Raw genomic sequence first — 24,078 nt, forward strand, 5'->3', positions numbered from 1 at the left:
CTATAATAGACATGTCTATATGTATTTGTGTGTTCATTTCCCCCCTGTAATAAATCATTTACCATATGCAGCTGAAAGACACATTCCAAGACTACAATCTCATGTAATCCCCATTGAAATTTAGGCATGTTTCATATAGATAAATGAGTTTGAAAAGTACTGCCCCAGTAAATTCCCCGCTTGTGTCCTCAGCTCTTCCCCCTTTTCCCTTCCTGCAGCGTAGCCAAAACGCTGCGCTGCCAGCCACGCCCCCACTGTTGGAAATGGAGGAGAGAGGCAGCAAATTTACTGGGGCAGTACTTTTCAAACTCATTTATCTACCCTGTTTCTCCAAATATAAGACATCCCCAGAAAATAAGACCTAGTAGAGATTTTGCTGAATTGCTAAATATAAGGCCTCCCCTGAAAGTAAGACCCAGCAAAGTTTTTGTTTAGAATTATGCCCACCAAACAGAACACCAGAGCATGCAGGATTGGTAAATGTACGTACCATAGATCGCTGTACATGAAAATAATGGTAGTAACAAGAAATTCTTGATAGGATTCACAGTTTGTCTGGTTATTTGTTCAACAATAAATGTGAATTCTTCTTCATGGAAAAATAAGACATCCCCTGAAAATAAGACCTAGCACATCTTTGGGAGCAAAAATTAATATAAGACACTGTCTTATTTTCGGGGAAACACGGTATATGAAAAGTGCCTAAATTTCAATGGGGAATAAATGAGATTGTAGTCTTGGAATGTGTCTTTCAGCTGCATATGGTAAATGATTTATCCTATACAGTAGAGTCTCACTTATCCAACACTCGCTTATTCAACATTCTGGATTATCCAACGCATTTTTGTAGTCAATGTTTTTAATACATCGTGATATTCTGGTGTAAATTCGTAAATGCAGTAATTACTACATAGCATTACTGCGTATTGAACTACTTTTTCTGTCAAATTTGTTGTTAAACATGATGTTTTGGTGATTAATTTGTAAAATCATAACCTAATTTGATGTGTAATAGAATTTTCCTTAATCCCTCCTTATTATCCAACATATTCACTTATCCAACATTCTGCCAGCCTGTTTATGTTGGATAAGTGAGACTCTACTGTACTTTGTCATTTTTAAAATCCAAAACGTAACCTACTTTCTGGATAGCCCTCGTAGAATTGCTCTTTCTACATGTTATCCACTATCCCTGAGTGACTTTCTTGCTGACGTTTTTGGAATCTGTTTTGGGTTAGCTGCACTTGCTCGTTTTTTCTTTGCCAGATCCCGGATGCGCCGGGAGATGCTGCTGGAAGGGGCGCAGGACGACACGGATCCGGAGCCGAGCACAACCCCGGGCGGCTGCCTTCTGAAGGGTCCTGGCTCCGAAGGCGAGTGCCGGAAACCCACTTTCAGAGATGCGGAGTGTCAAGGAGAGATCAAGTCGGTGGTGCAGATCAAGGAAGAGGTGGGTGAGAAGGATGACTGTTCAAGTCCCCGGGAGCCTTTTGTCTCCGATGGGGAGATGGAACCCGGTCTTAAAGAAGAGCAGGCGGAGGAGGCGGCATGGACGGAAGATCTGGAGGAGGGGCCTAGTCTCAGTTGGGGCAAAACACACATATCCAGGGCTGCCTTGCATAACCCCGGTGAGTTCGGTGCTGGCGAGCGTCTTGACTCGGACCCCCTGAGCTTTAAATCCTCTTCGGAGTCTTCCCGGGGCAGCTTAGAGGGCTCCCTGAACTCCCCGTCGGCAGCCTCTTCGCCCGGCCTCCTGATGTCCGTCTCTCCCATCCCTTCCGCCTCGGCTCCTCTCTCCCCGTTGCCGCCAAGCGCCGCTGCCAAAGCACAGAGCGAGAGCCCTCCCGCCGGAGCTGGCGCCGTGCCACCCAACGCCAAAGCAAATACAAACACCCAGCGACGGCATGAGAAGATGGCCAACCTCAACAGCATCATCCATCGGCTGGAGAGAGCGGCCAACCGCGAGGAGACCCTGGAGTGGGAATTTTGAGAGGTAAAAAATAGATGTTCAGAATCCACACACACAAACAAGCACCCGCATCCTAAACTCCGACAAAGCAGGGAGTCCAGTGTATATTGAAATAGATCTCTATAAATATAAATATATATATATACACACACATATATATTTTATTAGTTCCGTCACGTGCTAAGGAGGAGGCCGGTCATCTCCGTTTTTGTCGAAGGAGAGTGATCCGTCGCTGCCCCGTAGCTCCTTTTTTTCTTAGCGCCTGATGGGAAGTTAGGACACGGACTTCGTTTTTTGGTTTCAAAAAAAAACCCAAAAAACTGGGAACACTTTTAGAAGAAGAAAAAAAAAGATTAAAATAATATTTATAGACCTCTTTTAGATATTTTAATAAAAGGAAACTTTGGAATTTATTAACAGCTCAAGCTGCTTTGATATTAAAAGATAGCTATAAACTGTATCAGTTGTGTCATTAAATGTCCACTGAAAAGTCTTGTAGTTTGCCACTGGATGAGATTAAAAAAAATGAAATGTAAAATTCAAAGAGATAGCCCAGGCTCCTTGATCAAAGCCATTGAGAAGCACTATGAGACTGACCAAATTTTTTGCCCGAGGGGTGCCTTGCTCTCCCCTCGGTTTGTCTCTAAGACATCGCATTCAGACGACTTTTCCAGAGACTTGTCTTACAGTCCACGAAGACTCTAAATTGGGAAGCTGCGTCCGTCGTTGAGTTCTGGTGGTATGTTTTGAGAGCTTTGTTTTGAATATAACACAGGGAAAACAAAGTGTTGCGTGCTGTTGTATATGTTGTAGAAAATATGTTTGCAATAGCCTTCCTAAACAAGATGTAGCATGGTTTCAGAAGTGACTCCTTAGTCCTGATGCTTCCTGCAGCTTAGTGGCCGGCCAGAAACGGAGGACACATCGGGAACGTCGACACAAACAAAACTGACATCGGGATTAGAAAAAAAAACAAAACACACACACCCCTCTCAGAAGTGCAGCATCGTTTTGTTGCAAAAGTTGTGTATCTGGCAGCTTGCAAAGTCGGTGATGTGTTTGTTTTCGACAGGGACAGACTTTCATGATCAACTGGGAGAAACCTACCAAGGTTTACGTGTCTGTGTGTGTGTCTGTACGCGTGTGCACATGGAAATTGCCGTCTTTTTCTCGGTTCAGCATCTCATTTGTTGGGTGGAGCAAAAAAAAAAACATTGGAAGTGTTGGCCAGTTTGGGCACTCATTTGTTTTTAAAGAATTTTATTAAATTTTTTATACTACATCAAAAGGGTGAGAACCACCAAGGTATAGAAAAGTAAGAAAAAGAGAGAAAGATAAAAGTCTACAATCTACAAAATACAGTAGAGTCTCACTTGTCCAAGCTAAACGGGCCGGCAGAAGCTTGGATAAGCGAATATCTTGGATAATAAGGAGGGATTAAGGAAAAGCCTATTAAACATCAAATTAGGTTATGATTTTACAAATTAAGCACCAAAACATCATATTAGACAACAAATTTGACAGAAAAAGTAGTTCAATATGTAGTAATGCAATGTAGTAATTACTGTATTTACAAATTTAGCACCAAAATATCACAATGTATTTAAAACATTGAATACAAATATGCGTTGGATAATCCAGAACGTTGGATAAGTGAGACTCTACTGTAGTAAAATTGTCTCTCGTAATCTTCATTTTCTCAAATTATCCAGATCGCCCCAATTCGTTCTTTTCATTGTCTTGCCATTTTCTTGTCTTTCATTTTTCTTCAACAAAAAAGTCAATTCGTCCATATCCTTTATTTCTCTAATTAACCCTCTAATTAACCCAGGCACTCTTTTTTTTTTATCGTGTCAGAAGCAAATTGAGGAAAGTTGCTTCTGCTATGGGAGAATTGGCCATCTTTGGGGGTGTTCTTTCATGTCCCTGCATGGGAAGCTAGAGCTGACAAGAGGAGCTCAACCCATCTCGTACATGGATATACCCATGCAGCTCTTGCATGTATGGGCAGCCTTTATTCATTGCATGGGAGGCCGTGACTCATGGATCTGTGACCACATTTGATCTATTATTTATATTCAGGCACCATCACATTGGGACAAAATACTATTTTTTAACAAATAAACAACCTTCAGTATCGCCAAGTTTGTTCATAGCTACCATCAACACTCTTGGACATGGAATTTAGTTTCCTGAAAATGATCGCTTTCATTAAATAATCCATCCTTGCTTTGGAAAGAAGCATAAAATCTATTCCGTATGAGGTTTGGTCTGCAGACGGACCATTAGATTTTATTTATTTATTTACCGTATTTATACCCCGCTCTTCTCACTCTGGATTCAGAATGGCTTATAGAACACACATACGGCAAGCATTCAATGCCGTTATACAATTAACAAGGACAGACAACACAAACAGAGGTAAAGGCAATTTTCCCATCTTATTTCCGGCATCTTGGAGGCTGTGTTTGACTCCAACCATTTTCCATGCCGAGGAGCTTTCCTCCAATCAGTGTCCTTAAGGGCGTCTTTATTACCTCCCCGTTAAAAGCAGTACCTATTTATCTACCCACATTTCTGCTCTCAACCTGCTAGGTGGGTCTCACCCCGACCCAGGCTGGAACTGCTGACCTTTCGATCGGCAGGATTTTCTGCAACACAGTGGTTTACCTTGCTGTGCTAAGCCCGGCTCAAAAATAGTCAAAGAGTAGTTCAAGCCACATTTTTGAGAGAGGATTTTATTAAATACTAGCTGTGCCCGGCCACGCATTGCTGTGGCGAAGTATGGTGGTATGGGAAATAAATTATTGAGGAATTAGTGGTAGTTAAGGTCAAGGGTAAAGGTTTTCCCTGACATTAAGTCCATTATAAATTACAGTAGAGTCTCACTTATCCAACATAAACGGGCCGGCAGAATGTTGGATAAGCGAATATGTTGGATAATAAGGAGAGATTAAGGAGAAGCCTATTAAACCTCAAATTAGGTTATGATTTTACAAATGAAGACCAAAACATCATGTTATACAACAAATTGACAGAAAAAGTAGTTCAATATGCAGTAATGCTATGTAGTAATTACTGTATTTATGAATTTAGCACCAAAATATCACGATGTATTGAAAACATTGACTACAAAAATGCGTTTGATAATCCAGAACGTTGGATAAGCAAATGTTGGATAAGTGAGACTCTACTGTAGTTATATAGCTGCGTGGAAGGGCCTTGAGTCTACACTGCCATATAATCTAGTTAAAATCAGATAATCTGTATTTTATAGGCAGTGTGGAAGAGGCCTAAGTGAGGCCTAACTCTGCCTGTCCCCTGGGCTGAGTGGGTTGCTAGGAGACCAAGTGGGCAGAGCTTAACCTTCTAACTGGCAGCAATTGGATAAAAACAATTCTTCCTCTCCCTCTAATTAGGACTTTATTTTTCTTTCCTTTTTGTTGTATGAACGTAGATGCATGGATGAGGGGTTGTGCTGCCAAGTTTAGTGTTTCTGGGTTGTGTAGTTTTTGTTGTTTTGTCCTAGGCTGAAATTTCACTACCCTTTTATATATATAGACTAGCTGTGCCCGGCCACGCATTGCTGTGGCGAAGTATGGTGGTATGGGAAATAGTCAAGATAATCCCGTTCAAAGCAGATAAAATAAGATTATAAATGGGTTATATAGTTGTGTGGAAGGGCCTTGAGTCTACACTGCCATATAATCCAGTTAAAATCAGATAATCTGTATTTTATAGGCAGTGTGGAATAGGCCTAAGTGAGGCCTAACTCAGCCTGTCCTCTGGGCTGAGTGGGTTGCTAGGAGACCAAGTGGGCGGAGCTTAACCTTCTAACTGGCAGCAATTGGATAAAAACAATTATACCTCTCCCTCTAATTAGGACTTTCTTTTCTTTTTGTTGTATCAACCCAGAGGCGTGGATGAGGGGTTGTGCTGTCAATTTTTGAGGTTTTGGGGTGTTTAGTTTTGTTGTTTTGTCCGCTGCCATGATTCCATCACTCTTTTATATATATATGTGGAAGAGGCCTAAGTGAGGCCTAACTCTGCCTGTCCCCTGGGCTGAGTGGGTTGCTAGGAGACCAAGTGGGCGGAGCTTAACCTTTTAACTGGCAGCAATTGAATAAAAACAATTCTTCCTCTCCCTCTAATTAGGACTTTATTTTTCTTTCCTTTTTGTTGTATGAACGTAGAGGCATGGATGAGGGGTTGTGCTGCCAAGTTTAATGTTTCTGGGATGTGTGGTTTTGTTGTTTTGTCCTAGGCCGAAATTTCATTACCCTTTTATATATATAGATTACGGCACTCAGTGGATGCAGGGGATGTGTTACAGAGCTTGCAGTCCACAATAAAGCAGCTAGATCTCTTCGCCCATCTCTTTTGCCCATTCATCGCGACAGAGCTTGAAATAATTTGAAAAACAAACGTCACTTTAACTAGCAGTAACAGAACAGAAGGTATATTGGCAGAAAACCCGCTCCAAAAATCTGGTAACATGCCTTCCAATCTGTTTATACGTTGCCGTTTCCATCTGCAAATTATTGGAGCGGATGCAGTAGTACCTGATCCGGTCTATTTTGGTTTTCTAAAAAGCCATAAAATATCCCTCGCCCAGTTGTTTGAGCAAACCCGAATGTTGTCCCCCACTTTTGTCACTCTTGTGCACACTGGAAAGAAACGGAAAGCGGAGTTGGATTCCCCGATTTCTCCTGTTGACATGCTACGAGAGATGAGCTTTGGTGGAGCAGGATTTTGGAACTAAGCACTTAGGTATGATCTTTTGAACCCGGAGAGAAATCCTGTTGTACTCCAAAGCGGGCGGGAATGTGTGTCGGTCACCTTTTCTTAGGTTAATGTACTGTACTTTGAAAAAAGTTTCTATGAGATTGATTGAACTTTGTTAAGCAAAAAAAAGGGCCACAAGTTCTGTAAAAGAGCCACTAAAAAAAAAAAAGGAAAATACAGACATTGTATAACAACTCGGCTTGATGTCTCGATTTCTTGAGTTCGACTTGTTGACTCCGGGACGGGGATCCGCTTACATCTGCTCATCTCAGACCGTATGGAATTAATACGCCGTTCTCGTGTGACATTATATAAAGAGTCATTTCGCCTCGCGGAAAGTGGAACGGTTACATCAACTTCGTCCAGTGTGCCATTTCAGAATGTTTATTTACTTGTTACATTGTGCGTGGAACCCAGGCACAGTCTGCATGTTGATCCTCACAACAGCCCTGTGAGGTAGGCTTGGTCAGGAGCTGGAGTGACAGTGACAAACATTGAAGGATAGTGCAAACTACCTTGGGAAAACTACAGCTTCTCATCACATCGTGTCCAGCTCACTTGCACCTTTCGGTGGCAGGAAACAGGAGGTTGTTCTGCATCAGTCCAAATATTTATAGGAATAAATTGAAACTGGATTTATAGGAGATGTAGGGACTGGGATGTATAGTTCACCTACAATCTAAGAGCACTCTGAACTCCACCAAAGATGGAATTGGACTAAATTTGGCACACAGAGCCAAGCAAAAAATACTGGAGGTTTTTGGGAGAAATTCACTTTGATTTGGAGGAGTTGTAGTTCACCTACATCCAGAGAACACTGTGAACCCAAACACTGATGCAATCTGGACCCGATATGCTGAAAATGCATGACTGGAGGGGTTTGCGGGGAATTGACCTTGATTTTTTGGGAATTGTAGTTTACCTACAACCTGAGAAACTGACTCCCACCAATGATGGACCTGTTTCAAATTTGGCATACAGGACCCACATGATCAACCAAACATATTGGAGGGTTTCCATTTCTGAGAGTTGTAGTTTCCCTACATCCGGAGACACTGATCATCAATAAACTGGGGCCAAACTTGGCACACAGAACCTCCATGACCAGCTGAACCCACTATAAGGATATGAAAGGACTGACTCACCATAGTGGGAGTTATAGTTTACCCTGCAGCCAGAGAGCACACTAAACCTCACCGATGATACATCCAGAGCAAATTTGCACAACATCACAAACTTAAGTACTGATGGGAGTTTCAAGGGGTTAACCTGGCATGGTGCGAGTTGTAGTTCACCCACAACCTTGTGCATTTGGTACAATGAAAAATTGATTTACTCGAACAAGTTAGAAACAACTCAAAATGTGGAAGCTTCGGCTAAAAATATAAGCCCAGAAATCTCAATATTGCTAGTAAAAAAAGAGAGGCCAACTGTTCTGACCCAGCTGTTCATCTACACCAACTAGATCAAGTGAAATGACTTGACTCGTGTAACTATTAACTTGAAAAACCGTTTTACATTCTGTACCACTCTAACCAAGCCAAAACAGTACCACAAAGTAATAAATAAGGAGATAAGCCGTTTTCTCCAACCATTCAAAGACATATTGTAGTATCTTTGAGACTAACTGGGAAGAAGTAGCTGGTAGACGAAGCTTTTGGTTTACGAACATCTTTTTCCTGGTTAGTCTCAAAGCTTTCCAAGCTCACTGCCATCTTCGTCCAGCAAAGATGGTGCAGAACTCATAAAAGGGTTCGCTTCTTGTTAAGAATGCAACAGAGAAGATGGGTTGCTGGCCATGTTCCAGGAGCATTCTCTCCTGACATGTCGCCCACATCTGTGGCAGGCATCCTCAGAGGTTGTGAGGTCTGTTGGAAACTAGGCAAGTGGGGTTCATATCCCTGTGGAATCATGTCCAGGGTGGAAGAAAGAACTCTTTGTCTGTTGGAAGCAAGCGGGAATGTCGACCAGCTTGATTAGCACTGAATAGCCTTTCCGCTTCAAGACCTGGCTGCTTCCTGTCTGGGGGAATCCTTTGTTGGGAGATGTTAGTTGGCCCTGATTGTTTCATATCCGGAATTCCCGTTTTCTGAGTGTTGTTCTGGGCTTATCCTCATGTGAGCCGCTCCGAGTCCCTTCGAGGAGATGGAGGCAGGATATAAAAATAAAGTCATTATTATTGTTGTTATTATTATTATTTACTGTCCTGATTTTAGAGTTTTTTAAATACAGTAGAGTCACTTATCCAACATAAACGGGCCGGCAGAACGTTGGATAATAAGGAGAGATTAAGGAAAAGCCTATTAAACATTAAATTAGGTTATGATTTTACAAATTAAGCACCAAAACATCATGTTAGACAACAAATTTGACAGAAAAAGTAGTTCAATACGCAGTAATGCTATGTAGTAATTACTGTATTTACGAATTTAGCACAAAAATATCACGATATATTGAAAACATTGACTACAAAAATGCGTTGGATAATCCAGAATGTTGGATAAGCGAGTGTTGGATAAGTGAGACTCTACTGTACATGTATTATTTTACTCTATTATTATTAAAAAGATATATAAGCACATTTACATTGAAGATGAGAATAATGATTTGATCAGAGTTGGACAGTCTTATCCTAAATTTGAGCTTTATGTAAATATTCTATGATTCTATGATTCTATTCAAAAACATTTAACGTACTGATGCCTCAATTAATGTAATTTTATTGGTATCTATTTTTATTTCGGAAATTTACCACCCTCGGCTTATACTTGAGTCAATGTTTTCCCAGTTTTCTCGTGGCAAAATTAGTTGCCTCTGCTTATAATCGGGTCGGCTTATACTCGAGTATATACGGTATAAACCTCACTTGCCATGTTTCCAACAGACCTCACAACCTCTGAGGATGCCTGCCATAGAGGTGGGTGAAACATCAGGAGAGAATGCTTCTGGAACATGGCTAGACAGCCCAGAAAACTCACAGCAACCCATTATTTCCGGCCGTGAAAGCCTTTGAGAACACATTCTACAGAGAAGTGTTTTCACCCGGAAGAATGTGCAGATTTCACCTCCACCTTGAAAAGTGGGACAAGTGGTGACAGGAATAAAGGCAATAAAAGAAGGCAATAAAGTTTCAGTTCTCCATTGTGGCCGAAAGTCATTTGTGATCTGGGCCTTCCCATGCGATGGTTCCTCTTGTGTGGTTTTTTCCACCCAACTTGGACACGTCCTCCCCTGAAAAAAATGATTCGCTGTGCTTCCTTTTCCTTGTCCAGAAAAGTCTTCCTCTTACCTGGCTGCTTCCCAGATAGGATTTGCCTTTCGGAAAAGTTTGCCTGCTCTTCCGAAAGGCAAAGGGACAGTGCTGTCGGAGGGCCGGTCGAATAGAAATCGGAAAGCAAGACACTTTTGCTGTGTATTGGCTCTTCTCGGAAGAAGACAAAAGCTGATGGCCACTCAATATTCTTCTCTTCTATTTGATCCCCAGAACACCCCTGCGAGGTAGATCAGAAAGACAGAGCGAAGCAGAATCAGACAGAGAGAGTCAGCCAATGATGATAAATTCAGATTTGAGCCTTGGCTTCCGCAGCTCACAGTGATGAAGAACAGAACAGCACCAGGGATTTTGCGAGGAGGTAGGTGAGGAAAGAGCTTGCAAGCCTGCGGTGTGCCCTTTCTTTCTAACTAGCTGAAGGCCAGTGTTGTTGTATATTTTCCAGGCTGTCTGGCCATGCTCCAGAAGCATTCTCTTCTGACGTTTCGCCCACATCTACGTCAGGCATCCTCAGAGGTTGTCAGGTATGGAGAAACTAAGCAAGGAAGGTTTATATTTCTAGGGTGAGAGAAGAACTCTTGTCAGTTGGAGGCCAGTTGATTGGCATTGAATAGCTTCATCTCCTGGCATCTTCCTGCATGGGTTCTTCTCTCACCCTGGACTTTCCACAGATAGATATAAACCTTCCTTGCTTAGTTTCTCTGAGGATGCCTGACACAGATGTAGGCGAAACGTCAGGAGAGAATACTACTGGAACATGGCCGGGAAAACATAGAACAACACTGTGATCCCGGCCATGGAAGCCTTCGACAACACTAGCTGAAGGCCCCTCGTTGTAATGTAAAGGATGGCCTTTTCTGTCTGAGGAAGTGTCCAGCGAACACGAACTAAAAGACAGACACTGGCTTGATTCTTTAAGCTGACAGACAGGAAGGGATGAGCTGGTACCCGTGAGCTGGATGAGAGGCTGCGACGATGTGCGTTTTCACTGGAAGGAGGTCGGAAGACAGAGTTTCCAACTGCTGAGGCTTAGTCACAGAGGCTTAGTTTAGAGCAGTGATTCCCGGTGGGCACTGGAGCGATCCAGGGGGGCGGTGATGGCACCTATTAGGACATGAGGGCGGGGCCAGAGGAGTGGGCGTGGCTTCTTCCCAAGAGCCCAAGACAGGGCTGAGCATCTATACCTCTCCTGAGGCGCTTGTTGGGACACAGAAGGCGGAGCTAGGGAAGGGGGTGGGGCCTCCTTCCAAGAGCCTGAGATAGGGCTGAGCCTCTATACCTCTCCCGAGAGGCCTTTTAGGACTAAAGGGCGGGGCTAGGGGCGCGGCTTCTTCCCAAGAGCCTGAGATAGGGCTGAGCCTCTATACCTCTCCCGAGAGGCCTTTTAGGACTAAAGGGCGGGGCTAGGGGCGCGGCTTCTTCCCAAGAGCCTGAGACAGGGCTGAGCCTCTATACCTCTCCCGAGAGGCCTTTTAGGACTAAAGGGCGGGGCTAGGGGCAGGGGTGGGGCCTCTTCCCAAGAGCGCGAGACAGGGCTGAGCCTTTATACCTCTCCTGAGAGGCCTTTTAGGACTAAAAGGCAGGGCTAGGGGTGGGGTGGGGCCTCCTTCCAAGAGCCTGAGACAGGGCTGAGCCTCTATACCTCTCCCGAGAGGCCTTTTAGGACTAAAGGGCGGGGCTGTGGTGGGGGCGGGGCCTCTTCCCAAGAGCGCGAGACAGGGCTGAGCCTCTATATACCTCCCAAGGCGCTTGTTAGAACATGGGGGCGGGGTATAGAGGTTCATCCCTGTCAGGCACTTGGGAAGAGGCCCCGCCCCCTCCTCTAGCCCCGCCCCCTGTGTCCTGGCAGGCGCCGCAGGACAGGGATAGAAGCTCAGCCCTGCCCCAGAGCTCATAACTCCATCCCAGCCCTGGCTGCCCATTTGTAGCCCTGCCCACCTCCCCTCGCAGCCCTGCATCTTGGACTAGGGAGAGGCTCAGCCCCGCTCTCTTGAACAGAAGCCACGCCCACCCCTCTAAGTCACCCCCTCCTTTCCAGGTGGCGCTGAGTCATATTTTTTCTGGAAAGGGGCACAGGCTAAATAAGTTTGGGAACCACTGGTTTAGAGACTGGTGCCCTTTTGCCCCTCCAGCCAGACCTGCCGCAGTTCCAGGATCTCCTGGCCATACCAGTTATGGAGTTTGGAGAAACAGGCCGCACTCGGATACACGGGGCTATCCGAGCTGGGGCCGTTGGTGCGCCCAGAATGGCCTGAGAGGGCCCGTCTCCGAGGTGGTAAAGGGGGTGGCTTGAGCCCCCCGTCATGGCTGCCCTCCCCACAAGTCCTTGCGCCACAGGGTTCAGTGTAGGGGTATCCCGCCGGAAGGCTGGAATTATTCCAGAGCGCGCAGCCATTTTCTTTGGCCGGCACGCAAAGTGGGATGGTGGCTTCCGAGTTGGGCGCCGTCCGGTTCTTCCAGTAAAGAGGCCCCCGCCGCTGGAGCCGGTGCCCGGCCGAGAGATCCCTGCGCATCTCGTCCAGCTGCTTCTCCAGCTCCCGCACCACCAGGCGCATGTAGCCGAAGCTGGCCCGCGAGAGGGCCTTGACCCAGGCCTCCATGGCCGCCTGGCTCTCGGCAGCCAAGACGTAGGTGCGGGACTTGGCGCCCTGGAAGCGGATGGCGAAGGCAAACTCCTCGCTGGCCTCGCACAGCTCCACCGTGCAGCCCTCCAGGATGATGACCCCCACGGGCTCCCGGCTCTCCCGCTCCTCGAAGTAGAAGAGCATGTTCCCCTTCAGCACAAACCAGCGGCGGTGGTAGGCCGTGTTGCGCTCGCCCTTCTTGTGGAGGACGCCGGCGTGGTCCGTGGGCGAGTCACAGGTGGCGTAGAAGGTCAAGCTCCTCTCGTTCAGCTTCATGTTGGCCTGAGAAGGAAAGGAGAGCACGGCAGCATGAGTTCCCAAAGCCATCCTGAACTAACCTACCATATATCCTCCAAGATAAGCCAAGTTTTTCAGCCGTTATTTATGAGCTGAAAAAGCCTCCCCCAACTTATAATCGGGTCAAGGTCAAGGCCAGCAACAGAGCCTGGAGGCTATTGCTTGCAATATGTGATCTATTTCTCTCTTCTCCTCCCTTATCAGTGTAATACAACAAATTGGACAGAAAAAGTAGTTCAATACGCAGTCATGTTATGTTGTAATTACTGTATTTACAAATTTAGCCCCAAAATATTATGATATATTGAAAACATTGACTACAAAAATGGCTTGGATAATCCAGAAATTTGGATAAGCGAGTCTTGGATAAGTGAGACTCTACTGTATTGTTGGGAGCCTCCGGTGGCGAAGTGTGTTAAAGTGTTGAGCTGCTGAACGTGCAGACCAAAAAGTCCCAAGTTCAAATCCCAGGAGCGGAATAAGCGCCCGCTGTTAGCTCCAGCTCCTGCCAACCTAGCAGTTCGAAAACATGCCAATGTGAGTAGATCAAAAGGTACTGCTCTGGTGGGAAGGTAACGGCGCTCCATGCAGTCATGCCAGTGGCCACATGACCTTGGAGGTGTCTACGGACAACGCCGGCTCTTTGACTTAGAAATGGAGATGAGCACCAACCCCCAGAGTGTGAGTAGATCAATAGGTACCGCTCTGGCGGGAAGGTAATAGCGCTCCATGCAGTTTTGCCAATGGCCACATGACCTTGGAGGTATCTACGGACAACACCAACTCTTTGGCTTAGAAATGGAGATGAGCACCAACCCCCAGAGTGTGAGTAGAGCAATAGGTACGGCTCCGGCAGGGAAGGTAAGGGTGCTCCATGCAGTCATGCCTATGGCCACATGACTTTGGAGGTGTCTACGGACAACGCCGGCTCTTTGGCTTAGAAATGGAGATGAGCACCAACTCCCAGAGTCGGTCACGACTGGACCTATCATCAGGGGAAAACCTTTACCTTTACCTAATTGCTGTATTTACAAATTTACAAATTTAGCACCAAAACATTGACTACAAAAATGGCTTGGATAAGCAAGTCTTGGAGAAGTGAGACTCTACTGTATTGTTATTGTCTGAATCTGGCATTGAATTATTGCCATGGTTTGTAAGCCGCCCTGAGTCCCTGCACAAGTAATAAATAAATCAGTCCATCACTAAATAAATAAACCTCAACCATTTTGATTCCTCTCCCAAGGCCCCAAAATCTGGTTTTCTGCACCAGACGGGAGGTGTCAAATGTCTCAGTAAATCTCAGGAAAGTTATCCCCTGGCTTTGCTTCCATAGCACCCGCCTTCCGGAACTCTTCATAAGGCTTGCCAGCGCCCGGGGAAAACACATCGAGACCTCTCAGCCCTCCGCCAACTTTGACAGACCATCGCCTGGGCACCTTGGCACCATCCGCCTCAAGGTAAGCAAGCTTCCCATTCCTCCAGACATCTGGGAGCACAAGTCCCATTGTCCACAGCCATCAGTCCTTAAAGCCGATACAAAACATCCTGCTGCGTCTACACTACAAAATTAATGCAGTTTGGCGTCAGTTTCACAAACCATGGAGTCCTCAAAGTTGGCAGTTTTACAAGACTTTCTATTTTCTCTACCCAAGAGTGTCAGTGCCTGGCCAAACGACAATGGTTCAATACGCAGTAATGTTGTGTTGTAATTACTGTATTTACGAATTTAGCACCAAAATATCACGATATATTGCAAACATTGACTATAAAAATGCCTTGGCTAATCCAGAACCTTGGATAAGCGAGTCTTGGATAAGTGAGACTCTACTGTAATAGCAGAACAGAGCAGAATGGAAGTACAGTAGAGTCTCACTTATCCAACATAAACGGGCCGGCAGAAGCTTGGATAAGCAAATATCTTGGATAATAAGGAGGCATTAAGGAAAAGCTTATTAAACATCAAATTAGGTTATGATTTTACAAATGAAGCACCAAAACATCATATTAGGCAACAAATTTGGCAGAAAAAGTAGTTCAATACGCAGTAATGCTATGTAGTAATTACTGTATTTATGAATTTAGCACCAAAATATCATGATAAATTGAAAATATTGACTACAAAAATGTGTTGGATAATCCAGAACCTTGGATAAGCGAGTGTTGGATAAGTGAGACTCTAATGTAATGCCTACATTGGGCATCTGCATAGTATAGCTTGATGTTATGCAGCACCTACAGTATTTTCAGTGGGTTGCTGTGAGTTTTCCTGGCTGTCTGGCCATGTTCCAGAAGCATTCTCTCCTGACGTTTCACCCACATCTATGGCGGGCATCCTCAGAAGTTGTGAGGTCTATTGGAAACTAGGCAAGTGGGGTTTATACCTCTGTGGAATGATTTCCAAGGTGGGAGAAAGAACTCTTGTCTGAGGCAAGTGTGAATATTACCATTGGCCAGCTTGATTAGCATTGAATGGCCTTGCTGGTTACTTCCTGCCTGGGGGAATCCTTTGTTGGGAGGTGTTAGCTGTCCCTAATTGATTTTGGTCTGGAATTCCTCTGTTTTCTGTATGTTGTTCTTTATTTACTATCCTGATTTTAGATGATACTGGGAGCCAGATTTGGTTCCTTTTTATGGTTTCCTCCTTCCTGTTGAAATTGCGCTTGTGGATTTCAGTGGCTGACATGGTGATGGTTAGACTGGTCCAGCATTTCTCTGTTCCCAAATAATATACTGTGTCCGGGTTGGTTCATCAAGTGCTCTTCTGTGGTTGGATTAGTCTGCAGAGAAGCCATTGAAATCCACAAGCATGTGGACAATTTCAACAGAAAGGAGGAAACCATGAAAATGAACAAAATCTGGCTACCAGTATCTTTTAAAAACTCCAAAATCATTGCAGTAAATAAAGAACAACACTCAGAAAATAGAAGAATTCCAGACATGAATCAATCAGAGCTAGCTAACACCTCCCAACAAAGGATTCCCCCAGGCAGGAAGCAACCAGGCAAGTGTGAATGTCGCCATTGGCCACCTTGATTAGCACTGAATGGCCTTGCAGCTTCAAAGCCTGGGGAAAATCTTTTGTTGGGGGGGTGTTAGCTCCCACATAGTAAGCAGCCAGGCTTTGAAGCTGCAAGGCTGTTCAATGCTAATCAAGGTGGCCAATGACAACATTTCCACTTGCCTCTAACAGACAAGAGTTCTTTCTCCCACCCTGGACATCATTCCACAGGTATATAAATAAATATAAATACCGTATATACTTGAGTATAAGCCGACCCGAATATAAGCCGAGGCACCTAATTTTACGGAAAAAAACCCTGGGAAAACATTGACCCCAGTATAAGCCGAGGGTGGTAAATTTCAGAAATAAAAACATATACTAATAAAATTACATTAATTGAGGCATCAGTAGGTTAAATGTTTTTGAATATTTACATCAAGCTCAAATTTAAGATAAGACTGTCCAACTCATGATTCTCATCTTCTTCAATGTAAATGTGCTTATGTATCCTTTTAATAATAATAGAGTAAAATAATACATGCAATAATAATAATCATAAAGGCAGGAAAATAATATATGTAATAATAGAGTAAAATAATAAATATAATAATAATAAGATCAGAGTGAAATAATATATGTAATAATAATAATAATAATAATAATAATAATAATAATAATAATAATAGAGTAAAATAAATAATAGTAGCAACAATAATAGAGAAAAATAATAAATGTAATACAGTAGAGTCTCACTTATCCAAGCTAAACGGGCCGGCAGAAGCTTCCGTCAAATTTGTTGTCTAACATGATGTTTTGGTGCTTCATTTGTAAAATCATAACCTAAATTGATGTTTAATAGGCTTTTCCTTAATCCCTCCTTATTATCCAACATATTTCCTTATCCAACATTCTGCCGGCCCGTTTATGTTGGATAAGTGAGACTTGGGGCCTCCAGTGGCACAGTGTGTTAAAGTTCTGAGCTGCTGAACTTGCGGACCAAAAGGTCCCAGGTTCAAATCCAGGGAGCAGAATGAGCGCCCACTGTTAGCCCCAGCTCCTGCCAACCTAGCAGTTCGAAAACATGCCAATGTGAGTAGATCAATAGATACCGCTCCGGCGGGAAGGTAACATTTGCGCTCCATGCAGTCATGCCAATGGCCACATGACCTTGGAGGTGTCTATGGACAACGCCGGCTCTTCGGCTTAGAAATAGAGATGAGCACCAACCCCCAGAGTCAGACATGACTGGACTTAAGTGAGACACAACTGTATATAAATAAATATAAATACCTCACAACCTCTGAGGATGCCTGCCATAGATGTGGGCCAAACGTCAGGAGATAATGCTTCTGGAGCATGGCCAAGCAGCCCAGGAAACTCACAGCAACTCAGTGATTCCGGCCATGAAAGCCTTCGACAACACAATATTTTCAATATTTTTTTTTTACTATGATAGACAAGCCAGGTTTTTGTTCTTCTTTCTACTTTGTATCACGAATGAAAGAAGAGAACAATGCCGGCCTCTGAAAGCACCGCCTGCCATCGCTTGTGTGTTGTGGATTCCCGAAAGTTGGCAGCAAAGTCTCGCTGTTTGGAACCAAGGGTGAGAAAGCCTTGCCAGGGAAAATCTAGGCCATCGGGAAGTGTGGGAAGCGGGAGCCTTGGAACCAAGAGACTGGCACAAATCAGTGCTTCTGCATCAGGCATGGGCAAAGTTTGCCCAAAGTTTGCCCATGCTTGCTCTACACCAGGGGTCCTCAAACGTTTTAAGTGGAGGGCCGGTTCATGGTCCCTCAGATTGCTGAGGGGCCGAATTATCATTTGGAAAAAAAAATGAACAAATTTTACACTGCACATGTCTTATTTGTAGTGCGAACACCCCCCAACAATTATTTATTTGTTTGCTTACTACATTTATACCCCACCCTCTCTCACCCCGAAGGGAACTCAGAGCGGCTTACAAGTTGTATGTACATGCAATATACTATATTATTAGCATAGCACAATATTAGCATTAAATATTTCTATATTGTACTATACCACTATACTGTAATGTTATTGGTAATATTATATTTAATATATAATATATAATTAATATTATTATATTATACAATATTATTATATTGTCTTATTATTATTATCAGCCGCCCAGAGTCCCCTATTGGGTGAGAAGGGCGGGGGTAGAAATACTGTAATAAATAAATATTATATTGTCTTACATTATAATATTATAGTAGAGTCTCACTTATCCAAGATAAATAGGCTGGCAGAACCTTGGAGAAGCGAAAATCTTGGATAATAAGGAGGGATTAAGAAAAAGGCCTATTAAACATAAAATTACATTATGATTTTACAAATTAAGCACCAAAACATCTTGTTTCACAAGAAATTGACAGAAAAAGCAGTTCAATACACAGCAATGTTATGTAGTAATTACTGTATTTACAAATTTAGCACCAAAACATTGCAACATTTACTACAAAAACAATGACTACTAAAAGGCAGACTGCCTTGGATAATACAGAACCTTGGATAAGTGAGCTTGGATAAGTGAGACTCTACTGTATTATCAATGTTATATGTATACACAATCTATATATATAAAAGGATAAAGTTGTGGGCGCAGTGACTATAACAACAAAACTAAACATCCCACAAATACGAAACTTGGCAACACAATGCAAAAGCCTTGCCTTCCGGTTACAACAACACAACCACACCACAAAACCACAATCCAGACCCACAAAACTCACAACAACACATCATGACTATAACAACACAACTAAATGCCCTAGAAATACAAAACTTGGCAACACAACGCAAAAGCCTTGCCTCCCAGTTGTAACAACACAACCACACCACAAAACCACAATCCGGACCCATAAAACTCACAACAACGCATCGTGACTATAACAACACAACTAAATGCCCCAGAAATACAAAACTTGACAACACAACGCAAAAGCCTTGCCTCCTGTTTGTAACAACACAACCACACCACAAAACCACAATCCGGATGCACAAAACTCACAACAAAGCATTGTGACTATAACAACACAACTAAACGCCCCAGAAATTTGAAACTTGGCACACAACTAAATGCCCCAGAAATACAAAACTTGACAACACAACGCAAAAGCCTTTCCTCCCAGTTGTAACAACACAATCACACCACAAAACCACAATCCAGACCCACAAAATTCACAACAATGCATCATGACTATAACAACACAATTAAACGCCCCAGAAATACGAAACTTGGCAAAACAACGCAAAAGCCTTGCCTCCCAATTGTAACAACACAATCACACCACAAAACACAATCCGGACCCACAAAACTGAAAAATTGAACAAGGTAACAGACTTCAAATACTACTACTAATGTGAGTATAAAGAAGGGTGGAGGTCACAGCATAAATACAACCTAATGTAGACTGACCAACACCACCAGACTCGGACACAGCAACGCGTGGCCGGGCACAGCTAGTATATTATATTATTGCCATAGCACAATATTAGTAAATGAAAGAACAATACAATATTTAAAAATAAAAACAATTTTAACCAACATAACCTATCAGGATTTCAATGGGAAGTGTGGGCCTGCTTCTGGCCAATGAGATAGTCAAGCTAAGTAGGATTGTTGTTGTTGTTGTGTGCCTTCAAGTCATTTCAGACTTAGGGCGAGCCTAAGTCTAAAACTGAGGGTGGGGGCCAGGTAAATGACCTTGGAGGGCCGCATCCGGCCCCCGGGCCTTAGTTTGGGGACCCCTGCTCTACACTGTTCATTCTCCCAAATCCTTCCAGGGCTTCACATGTCGGACACATTGGGCCCACAAAACAACCATTCGCAGTCATGGGGTGGTGACAGTTTCATGACACAGGACAGGAAAATCTCTCTAGCCAGTGACTCCCGTTCATAAAAAGGGAAACAAAGGAAAATCCAGCCTTCCTCCACTTCCTCTGTTCTAACCTCAGCAAATTGTTTTCTTAAAGAATAAAACAAAAAAGAATGGCTTTGGCCACTCTAAAAGGTAAAGAGTCCACCAAGAAGAATCCATCCCACTTCATTCCCATTATTTTTGGGAGGCTGGCTTTCTCGAAGGCTGACTTGAAGCTTCTGAACAGTCTTCAAAGGCAGCCCCAGATAGAGCACCTTGCAATAGTCTATTCGAGAGGTAGCAAACGTGTGGCCATTATAATAATTACAAATTTATTTAATGCTTAGACCAGGGGTCCCCAAACTAAGGCCCGGGGGCCGGATGCGGCCCATCGAAGCTATTTATCCGGCCCCCACGGCACAAGGGCAGAAGGGGGTTGGACTAAATGAACCAAGGGGTCTCTTCTTCTCTTGCAACCATTATTATTATTATTATTATTATTATTATATTGTGTGACACAGCAAACAATATAGATATGCTGGATTTCGTATCACAAAATCACATTATTGTTATTATTATTATTATTATTATTAACATTGGGACTGGGTGGCCATCTGTCAGGGGTGCTTTGCTTGTGCTTTTGGTGCACAAAGGCAGAAGGGGGTTGGACTCAATGGCCCAAAGGGTCTCTTCCAACCCTCTCTTTTATTATTATTATTGTTATTATTATTATTATTATTAATAATAATAATAATAATAATAATAATTGCTTGGTGGCCAACTATAGTCCGGCCCTCCAATGGTCCGAAGGATCATGAACCGGCCCCCTGTTTAAAAAGTTTGGGGACCCCTGGCTTAGACCATAGGTCTTTCGCATGCAAGACAAACAAACAAATACACACAAGTCAGATCATCAAATACAATATAAAACATGCCATTAAAACCCTATATAAATCATTAAAACATTAAAATGCTGCAAATATCAATGTCAGGATATGCCCTTCAGATACTACATATGTCATGGATTAGCATCAACATAATTAAAAACAAGATAAAACCAAGTAAGTAAAGCATTATTAAAACCCAAGCAGAATAATAATAATAATAATAATAATAATAATAATAATAATAATAATACTTTATTTATATACCGCCCTGTCTCCCGGATGGGACTCAGGGCGGTTTACAGTCATAAAAGCAACACAAACATTACATAACAACATAATACACATTATTAAACAATTATTAAACAAAAAATACAATTATAACAATAAATCACACTTACATGACCATTATTATCACTATTCTGATTTATTGTGTTGTCGAAGGCTTTCATGGCCGGAATCACTGGATTGTTGTGAGTTTTCCAGGCTGTTTGGCCATGTTCCAGAAGCATTCTTTCCTGACGTTTCGCCCACATCTATGGCAGGCATCCTCAGAGGTTGTGAGGTCTGTTGGAAAACTAAGCTAGGGACGTTTATATATCTGTGGGAATTCCAGGATGGGAGAAAGGACTCTTGTCTGTTGGAGACCAGTATGAATGTTGTAATTAATCACCTTGATTAGCATTAGTGGCCTTGCAACTTCATTCCTGCCTGGGGGAATCCTTTGTTGTATACACATACACACATACATATAGCAGAGTCTCACTTATCCAAGCTAAACGGGCCGGCAGAACTTTGGATAAGCAAATATCTTGGATAATAAGGAGGGATTAAGGAAAAGCCTATTAAACATCAAATTAGGTTATGTTTTTACAAATTAAGCACCAAAACATCATGTTATACAACAAATTTGAACTACAAAAAAGTAGTTCAATATGCATTAATGTTATGTTCTAATTACTGTATTTATGAATTTAGCACCAAAATCTCATAATATATTGAAAACATTGACTACAAAAATGCATTGGATAATCCAGAACCTTGGATAAGCGAATGTTGGATAAGTGAGACTCTACTGTAATAATAAAAGTAAAGGTAAAGGTTTTCCCCTGACATTAAGTCCAGTCGTGTCCAACTCTGGGGTTTGGTGCACATCTCCATTTCTAAGCCGAAGAGCCGGCGTTGTCCATAGACACCTCCAAGGTCATGTGGCCACTGGCAGGACTGCACGGAGCACCATTACCTTCCCACCGGAGCGGTACCTATTGATCTACTCACATTTACATTTTTCCAAACTGCTATGTTGGCAGAAGCTGGGGCTAACAGTGGGCGCTTACTACACTCCCTGGATTCGAACCTGCGACCTTTTGGTCCGTAAGTTGAGCAGCTCAGCGCTTTAACACACTGCGCCACCGGGGGCTCCCAATAATTATAATTATTATTATTATAATTCGTATATACTCAAATATAAGCCGACCCGAATATAAGCCGAGGCATCTAATTTTACCACAAAAAAAACCTGGGAAATCATTTACTCAAGTATAAGCCGAGGGTGGGAAATTTCAGAAAAAAAATAGATACCAAAAAATTACATTAATTGAAGCATCAGTAGGTTAAATGTTTTTGAATATTTACATCAAGCTCTAATTTAAGATAAGACTGTCCAACTCTGATCCAATCATGATTCTCATCTTCTTCAATGTAAATGTGCTTATGTATCCTTTTAATAATAGAGTAAAATAACACATGAAATAATAATAATAAATACAGGAAAATAATACATCTATATATATAAAAGAGTGATGGCATCACGGCGCCCGACAAAACAACAAAACTACAGGCCCCCCAACCTCGAAATTTGACAACACAATCCATCATCCACGCCTCTAGGTTGATACAACAAAAAGAAAAGAAAAATAAAGTCCTAATTAGAGAGAGAGGAATAATTGCTTTTATCCAATTGCTGCCAGTTAGAGGGCTAAGATCCTCCAACTTGGTCTCCTAGCAACCCAATAAAAAATAATAAAAAACACTAAAAAAATTAATACAATACAATACTATAATAACAGAAAATAACTAAAAATAATACAAGAAAATAATAAAATATAATAAATAAAAATATAACTTACAATAAAATTAATTAAAAAAATGCAAATAAGGTCAAATAAAAATTACACAACAATTTTTAACCAATACCACCACCACTTTGCCACAGCAACGCGTGGCCGGGCACAGCTAGTATATTTATATATGGGTGTGTCTCTCGGCGCGTAAATCTTAGTATTTATGGGGATGTTTACAACGCTATGCCTAGATGCCAATGGATCGCAATAAGCCAGAGTTTCCTGGAAGGCGTATAATCACAAGCCACTTGCCTGCCATGGATGTGGGCGAAACGTCAGGAGAGAATGCTTCCGGAACGTGGCCAGACAGCAAGCCGAAGTTTGCGCAGTTTGAGACAACTTTGCCCCGTGTTTTTAGGAAATGAGAGGAAAAAGAAATTGCGTTGCGGATACATAGTGTCGTGGGTGTTGTCGGTCTTTGGATAAAAGTGTGGGTGCCAGGGAAGCTCAAACTGCATTAACTCTACAGTGTGGATGCGCCCGTAGATACTGATTCTGATAGTGATTCCTTTTGTAATGCTCATTAGATGCAGGAGACACAGGATGTAGTCATGGAATGATCCAAATGCCAGCCAGGCTCTAGGGCAGGCATGGGCAAACTTGGGCCCTCCAGGTGTTTTGGACTCCAACTCCCACAATTCCGAACAGCCTACCGGCTGTTCGGAATTGTGGGAGTTGGAGTCCAAAACACCTGGAGGGCCCAAGTTTGCCCATGCCTGCCCTAGAGAGGCATCTCCACTAGGACAGCCCAAGCTGGTCCCTGTTGAAAGCCCAACCCCCACTCCTCCTCCTTGTGGCTCCTGCCCATGTGCAGAGTGCCCTTCCCTGACCCATGGCCTCACCTGGGACGCCGGTGCCCCCAGACGCCGGTGCCCTTTCCACTGCCACCTCCTTTGTCCGCGCTCTCCCGGCTCCTCCTCCTCCGGCTCCTCCTTCTTTCCTTCCTTCCTTCCTTCCTTCCTTCTTTTTTTCTTTTCTCTCTCCTCCCTCCTTTTTTCTCCTCCTCTCTGGCTTCATCCCAGCCATAGATCGAGTTAGGATGGAGAGAGAGAGAGAGATGATAGGCATATAATAGGATCCTAGAATTGGAAGGGAGCCCAGGGCCATTCAGTCCAGGCAGGGAGACACCACCAAACCCCTCCCGGCAGAGGGCCAGCCAGCCATGGATAAGATAGATAGCATGGAAAGAAGATAGGATAGAGAGAGAGAGGGGATGGAGAGAGAGAGAGAGGTGATAGGC

At 43.3% G+C, this 24,078-nt stretch overlaps 2 protein-coding genes across 5 annotated transcripts in view; one reads left to right on the top strand and one right to left on the bottom strand.

Annotated features, from left to right (window-relative positions):
* Positions 1-6,948, top strand: part of cux2 (cut like homeobox 2) — a 150,490-nt gene extending 143,542 nt beyond the window's left edge. For all 4 annotated transcript variants that reach the window (XM_008119875.3, XM_062958703.1, XM_062958702.1 and 1 more), the window contains one exon: positions 1,267-6,948. In XM_008119875.3, the coding sequence (XP_008118082.2) occupies positions 1,267-1,990 (724 nt within the window). In that variant the 3' untranslated portion in view covers positions 1,991-6,948. The remainder of the gene's footprint in view (positions 1-1,266) is intronic.
* A 174-nt stretch (positions 6,949-7,122) lies between these two features.
* On the bottom strand, positions 7,123-23,783 carry pheta1 (PH domain containing endocytic trafficking adaptor 1). The gene is made up of 2 exons (XM_062958704.1): positions 23,681-23,783; positions 7,123-12,931 (listed from the first exon to the last, which is right to left on the bottom strand). Exon 2 carries the CDS (start codon positions 12,923-12,925, stop codon positions 12,128-12,130), a length of 798 nt encoding a protein of 265 aa, XP_062814774.1. The 5' UTR covers positions 12,926-12,931; positions 23,681-23,783; the 3' UTR covers positions 7,123-12,127.
* Between the last annotated feature and the right edge of the window lie 295 nt (positions 23,784-24,078).

This window comes from Anolis carolinensis, chromosome X, assembly GCF_035594765.1.
Source record: "Anolis carolinensis isolate JA03-04 chromosome X, rAnoCar3.1.pri, whole genome shotgun sequence".
Lineage (NCBI taxonomy): Eukaryota > Metazoa > Chordata > Lepidosauria > Squamata > Dactyloidae > Anolis > Anolis carolinensis.

Excerpts from the sequence above, each read along its gene's own strand:
- pheta1 (XM_062958704.1), bottom strand. The coding sequence starts at position 12,925 with ATGAAGCTGAACGAGAGGAGCTTGACCTTCTACGCCACCTGTGACTCG.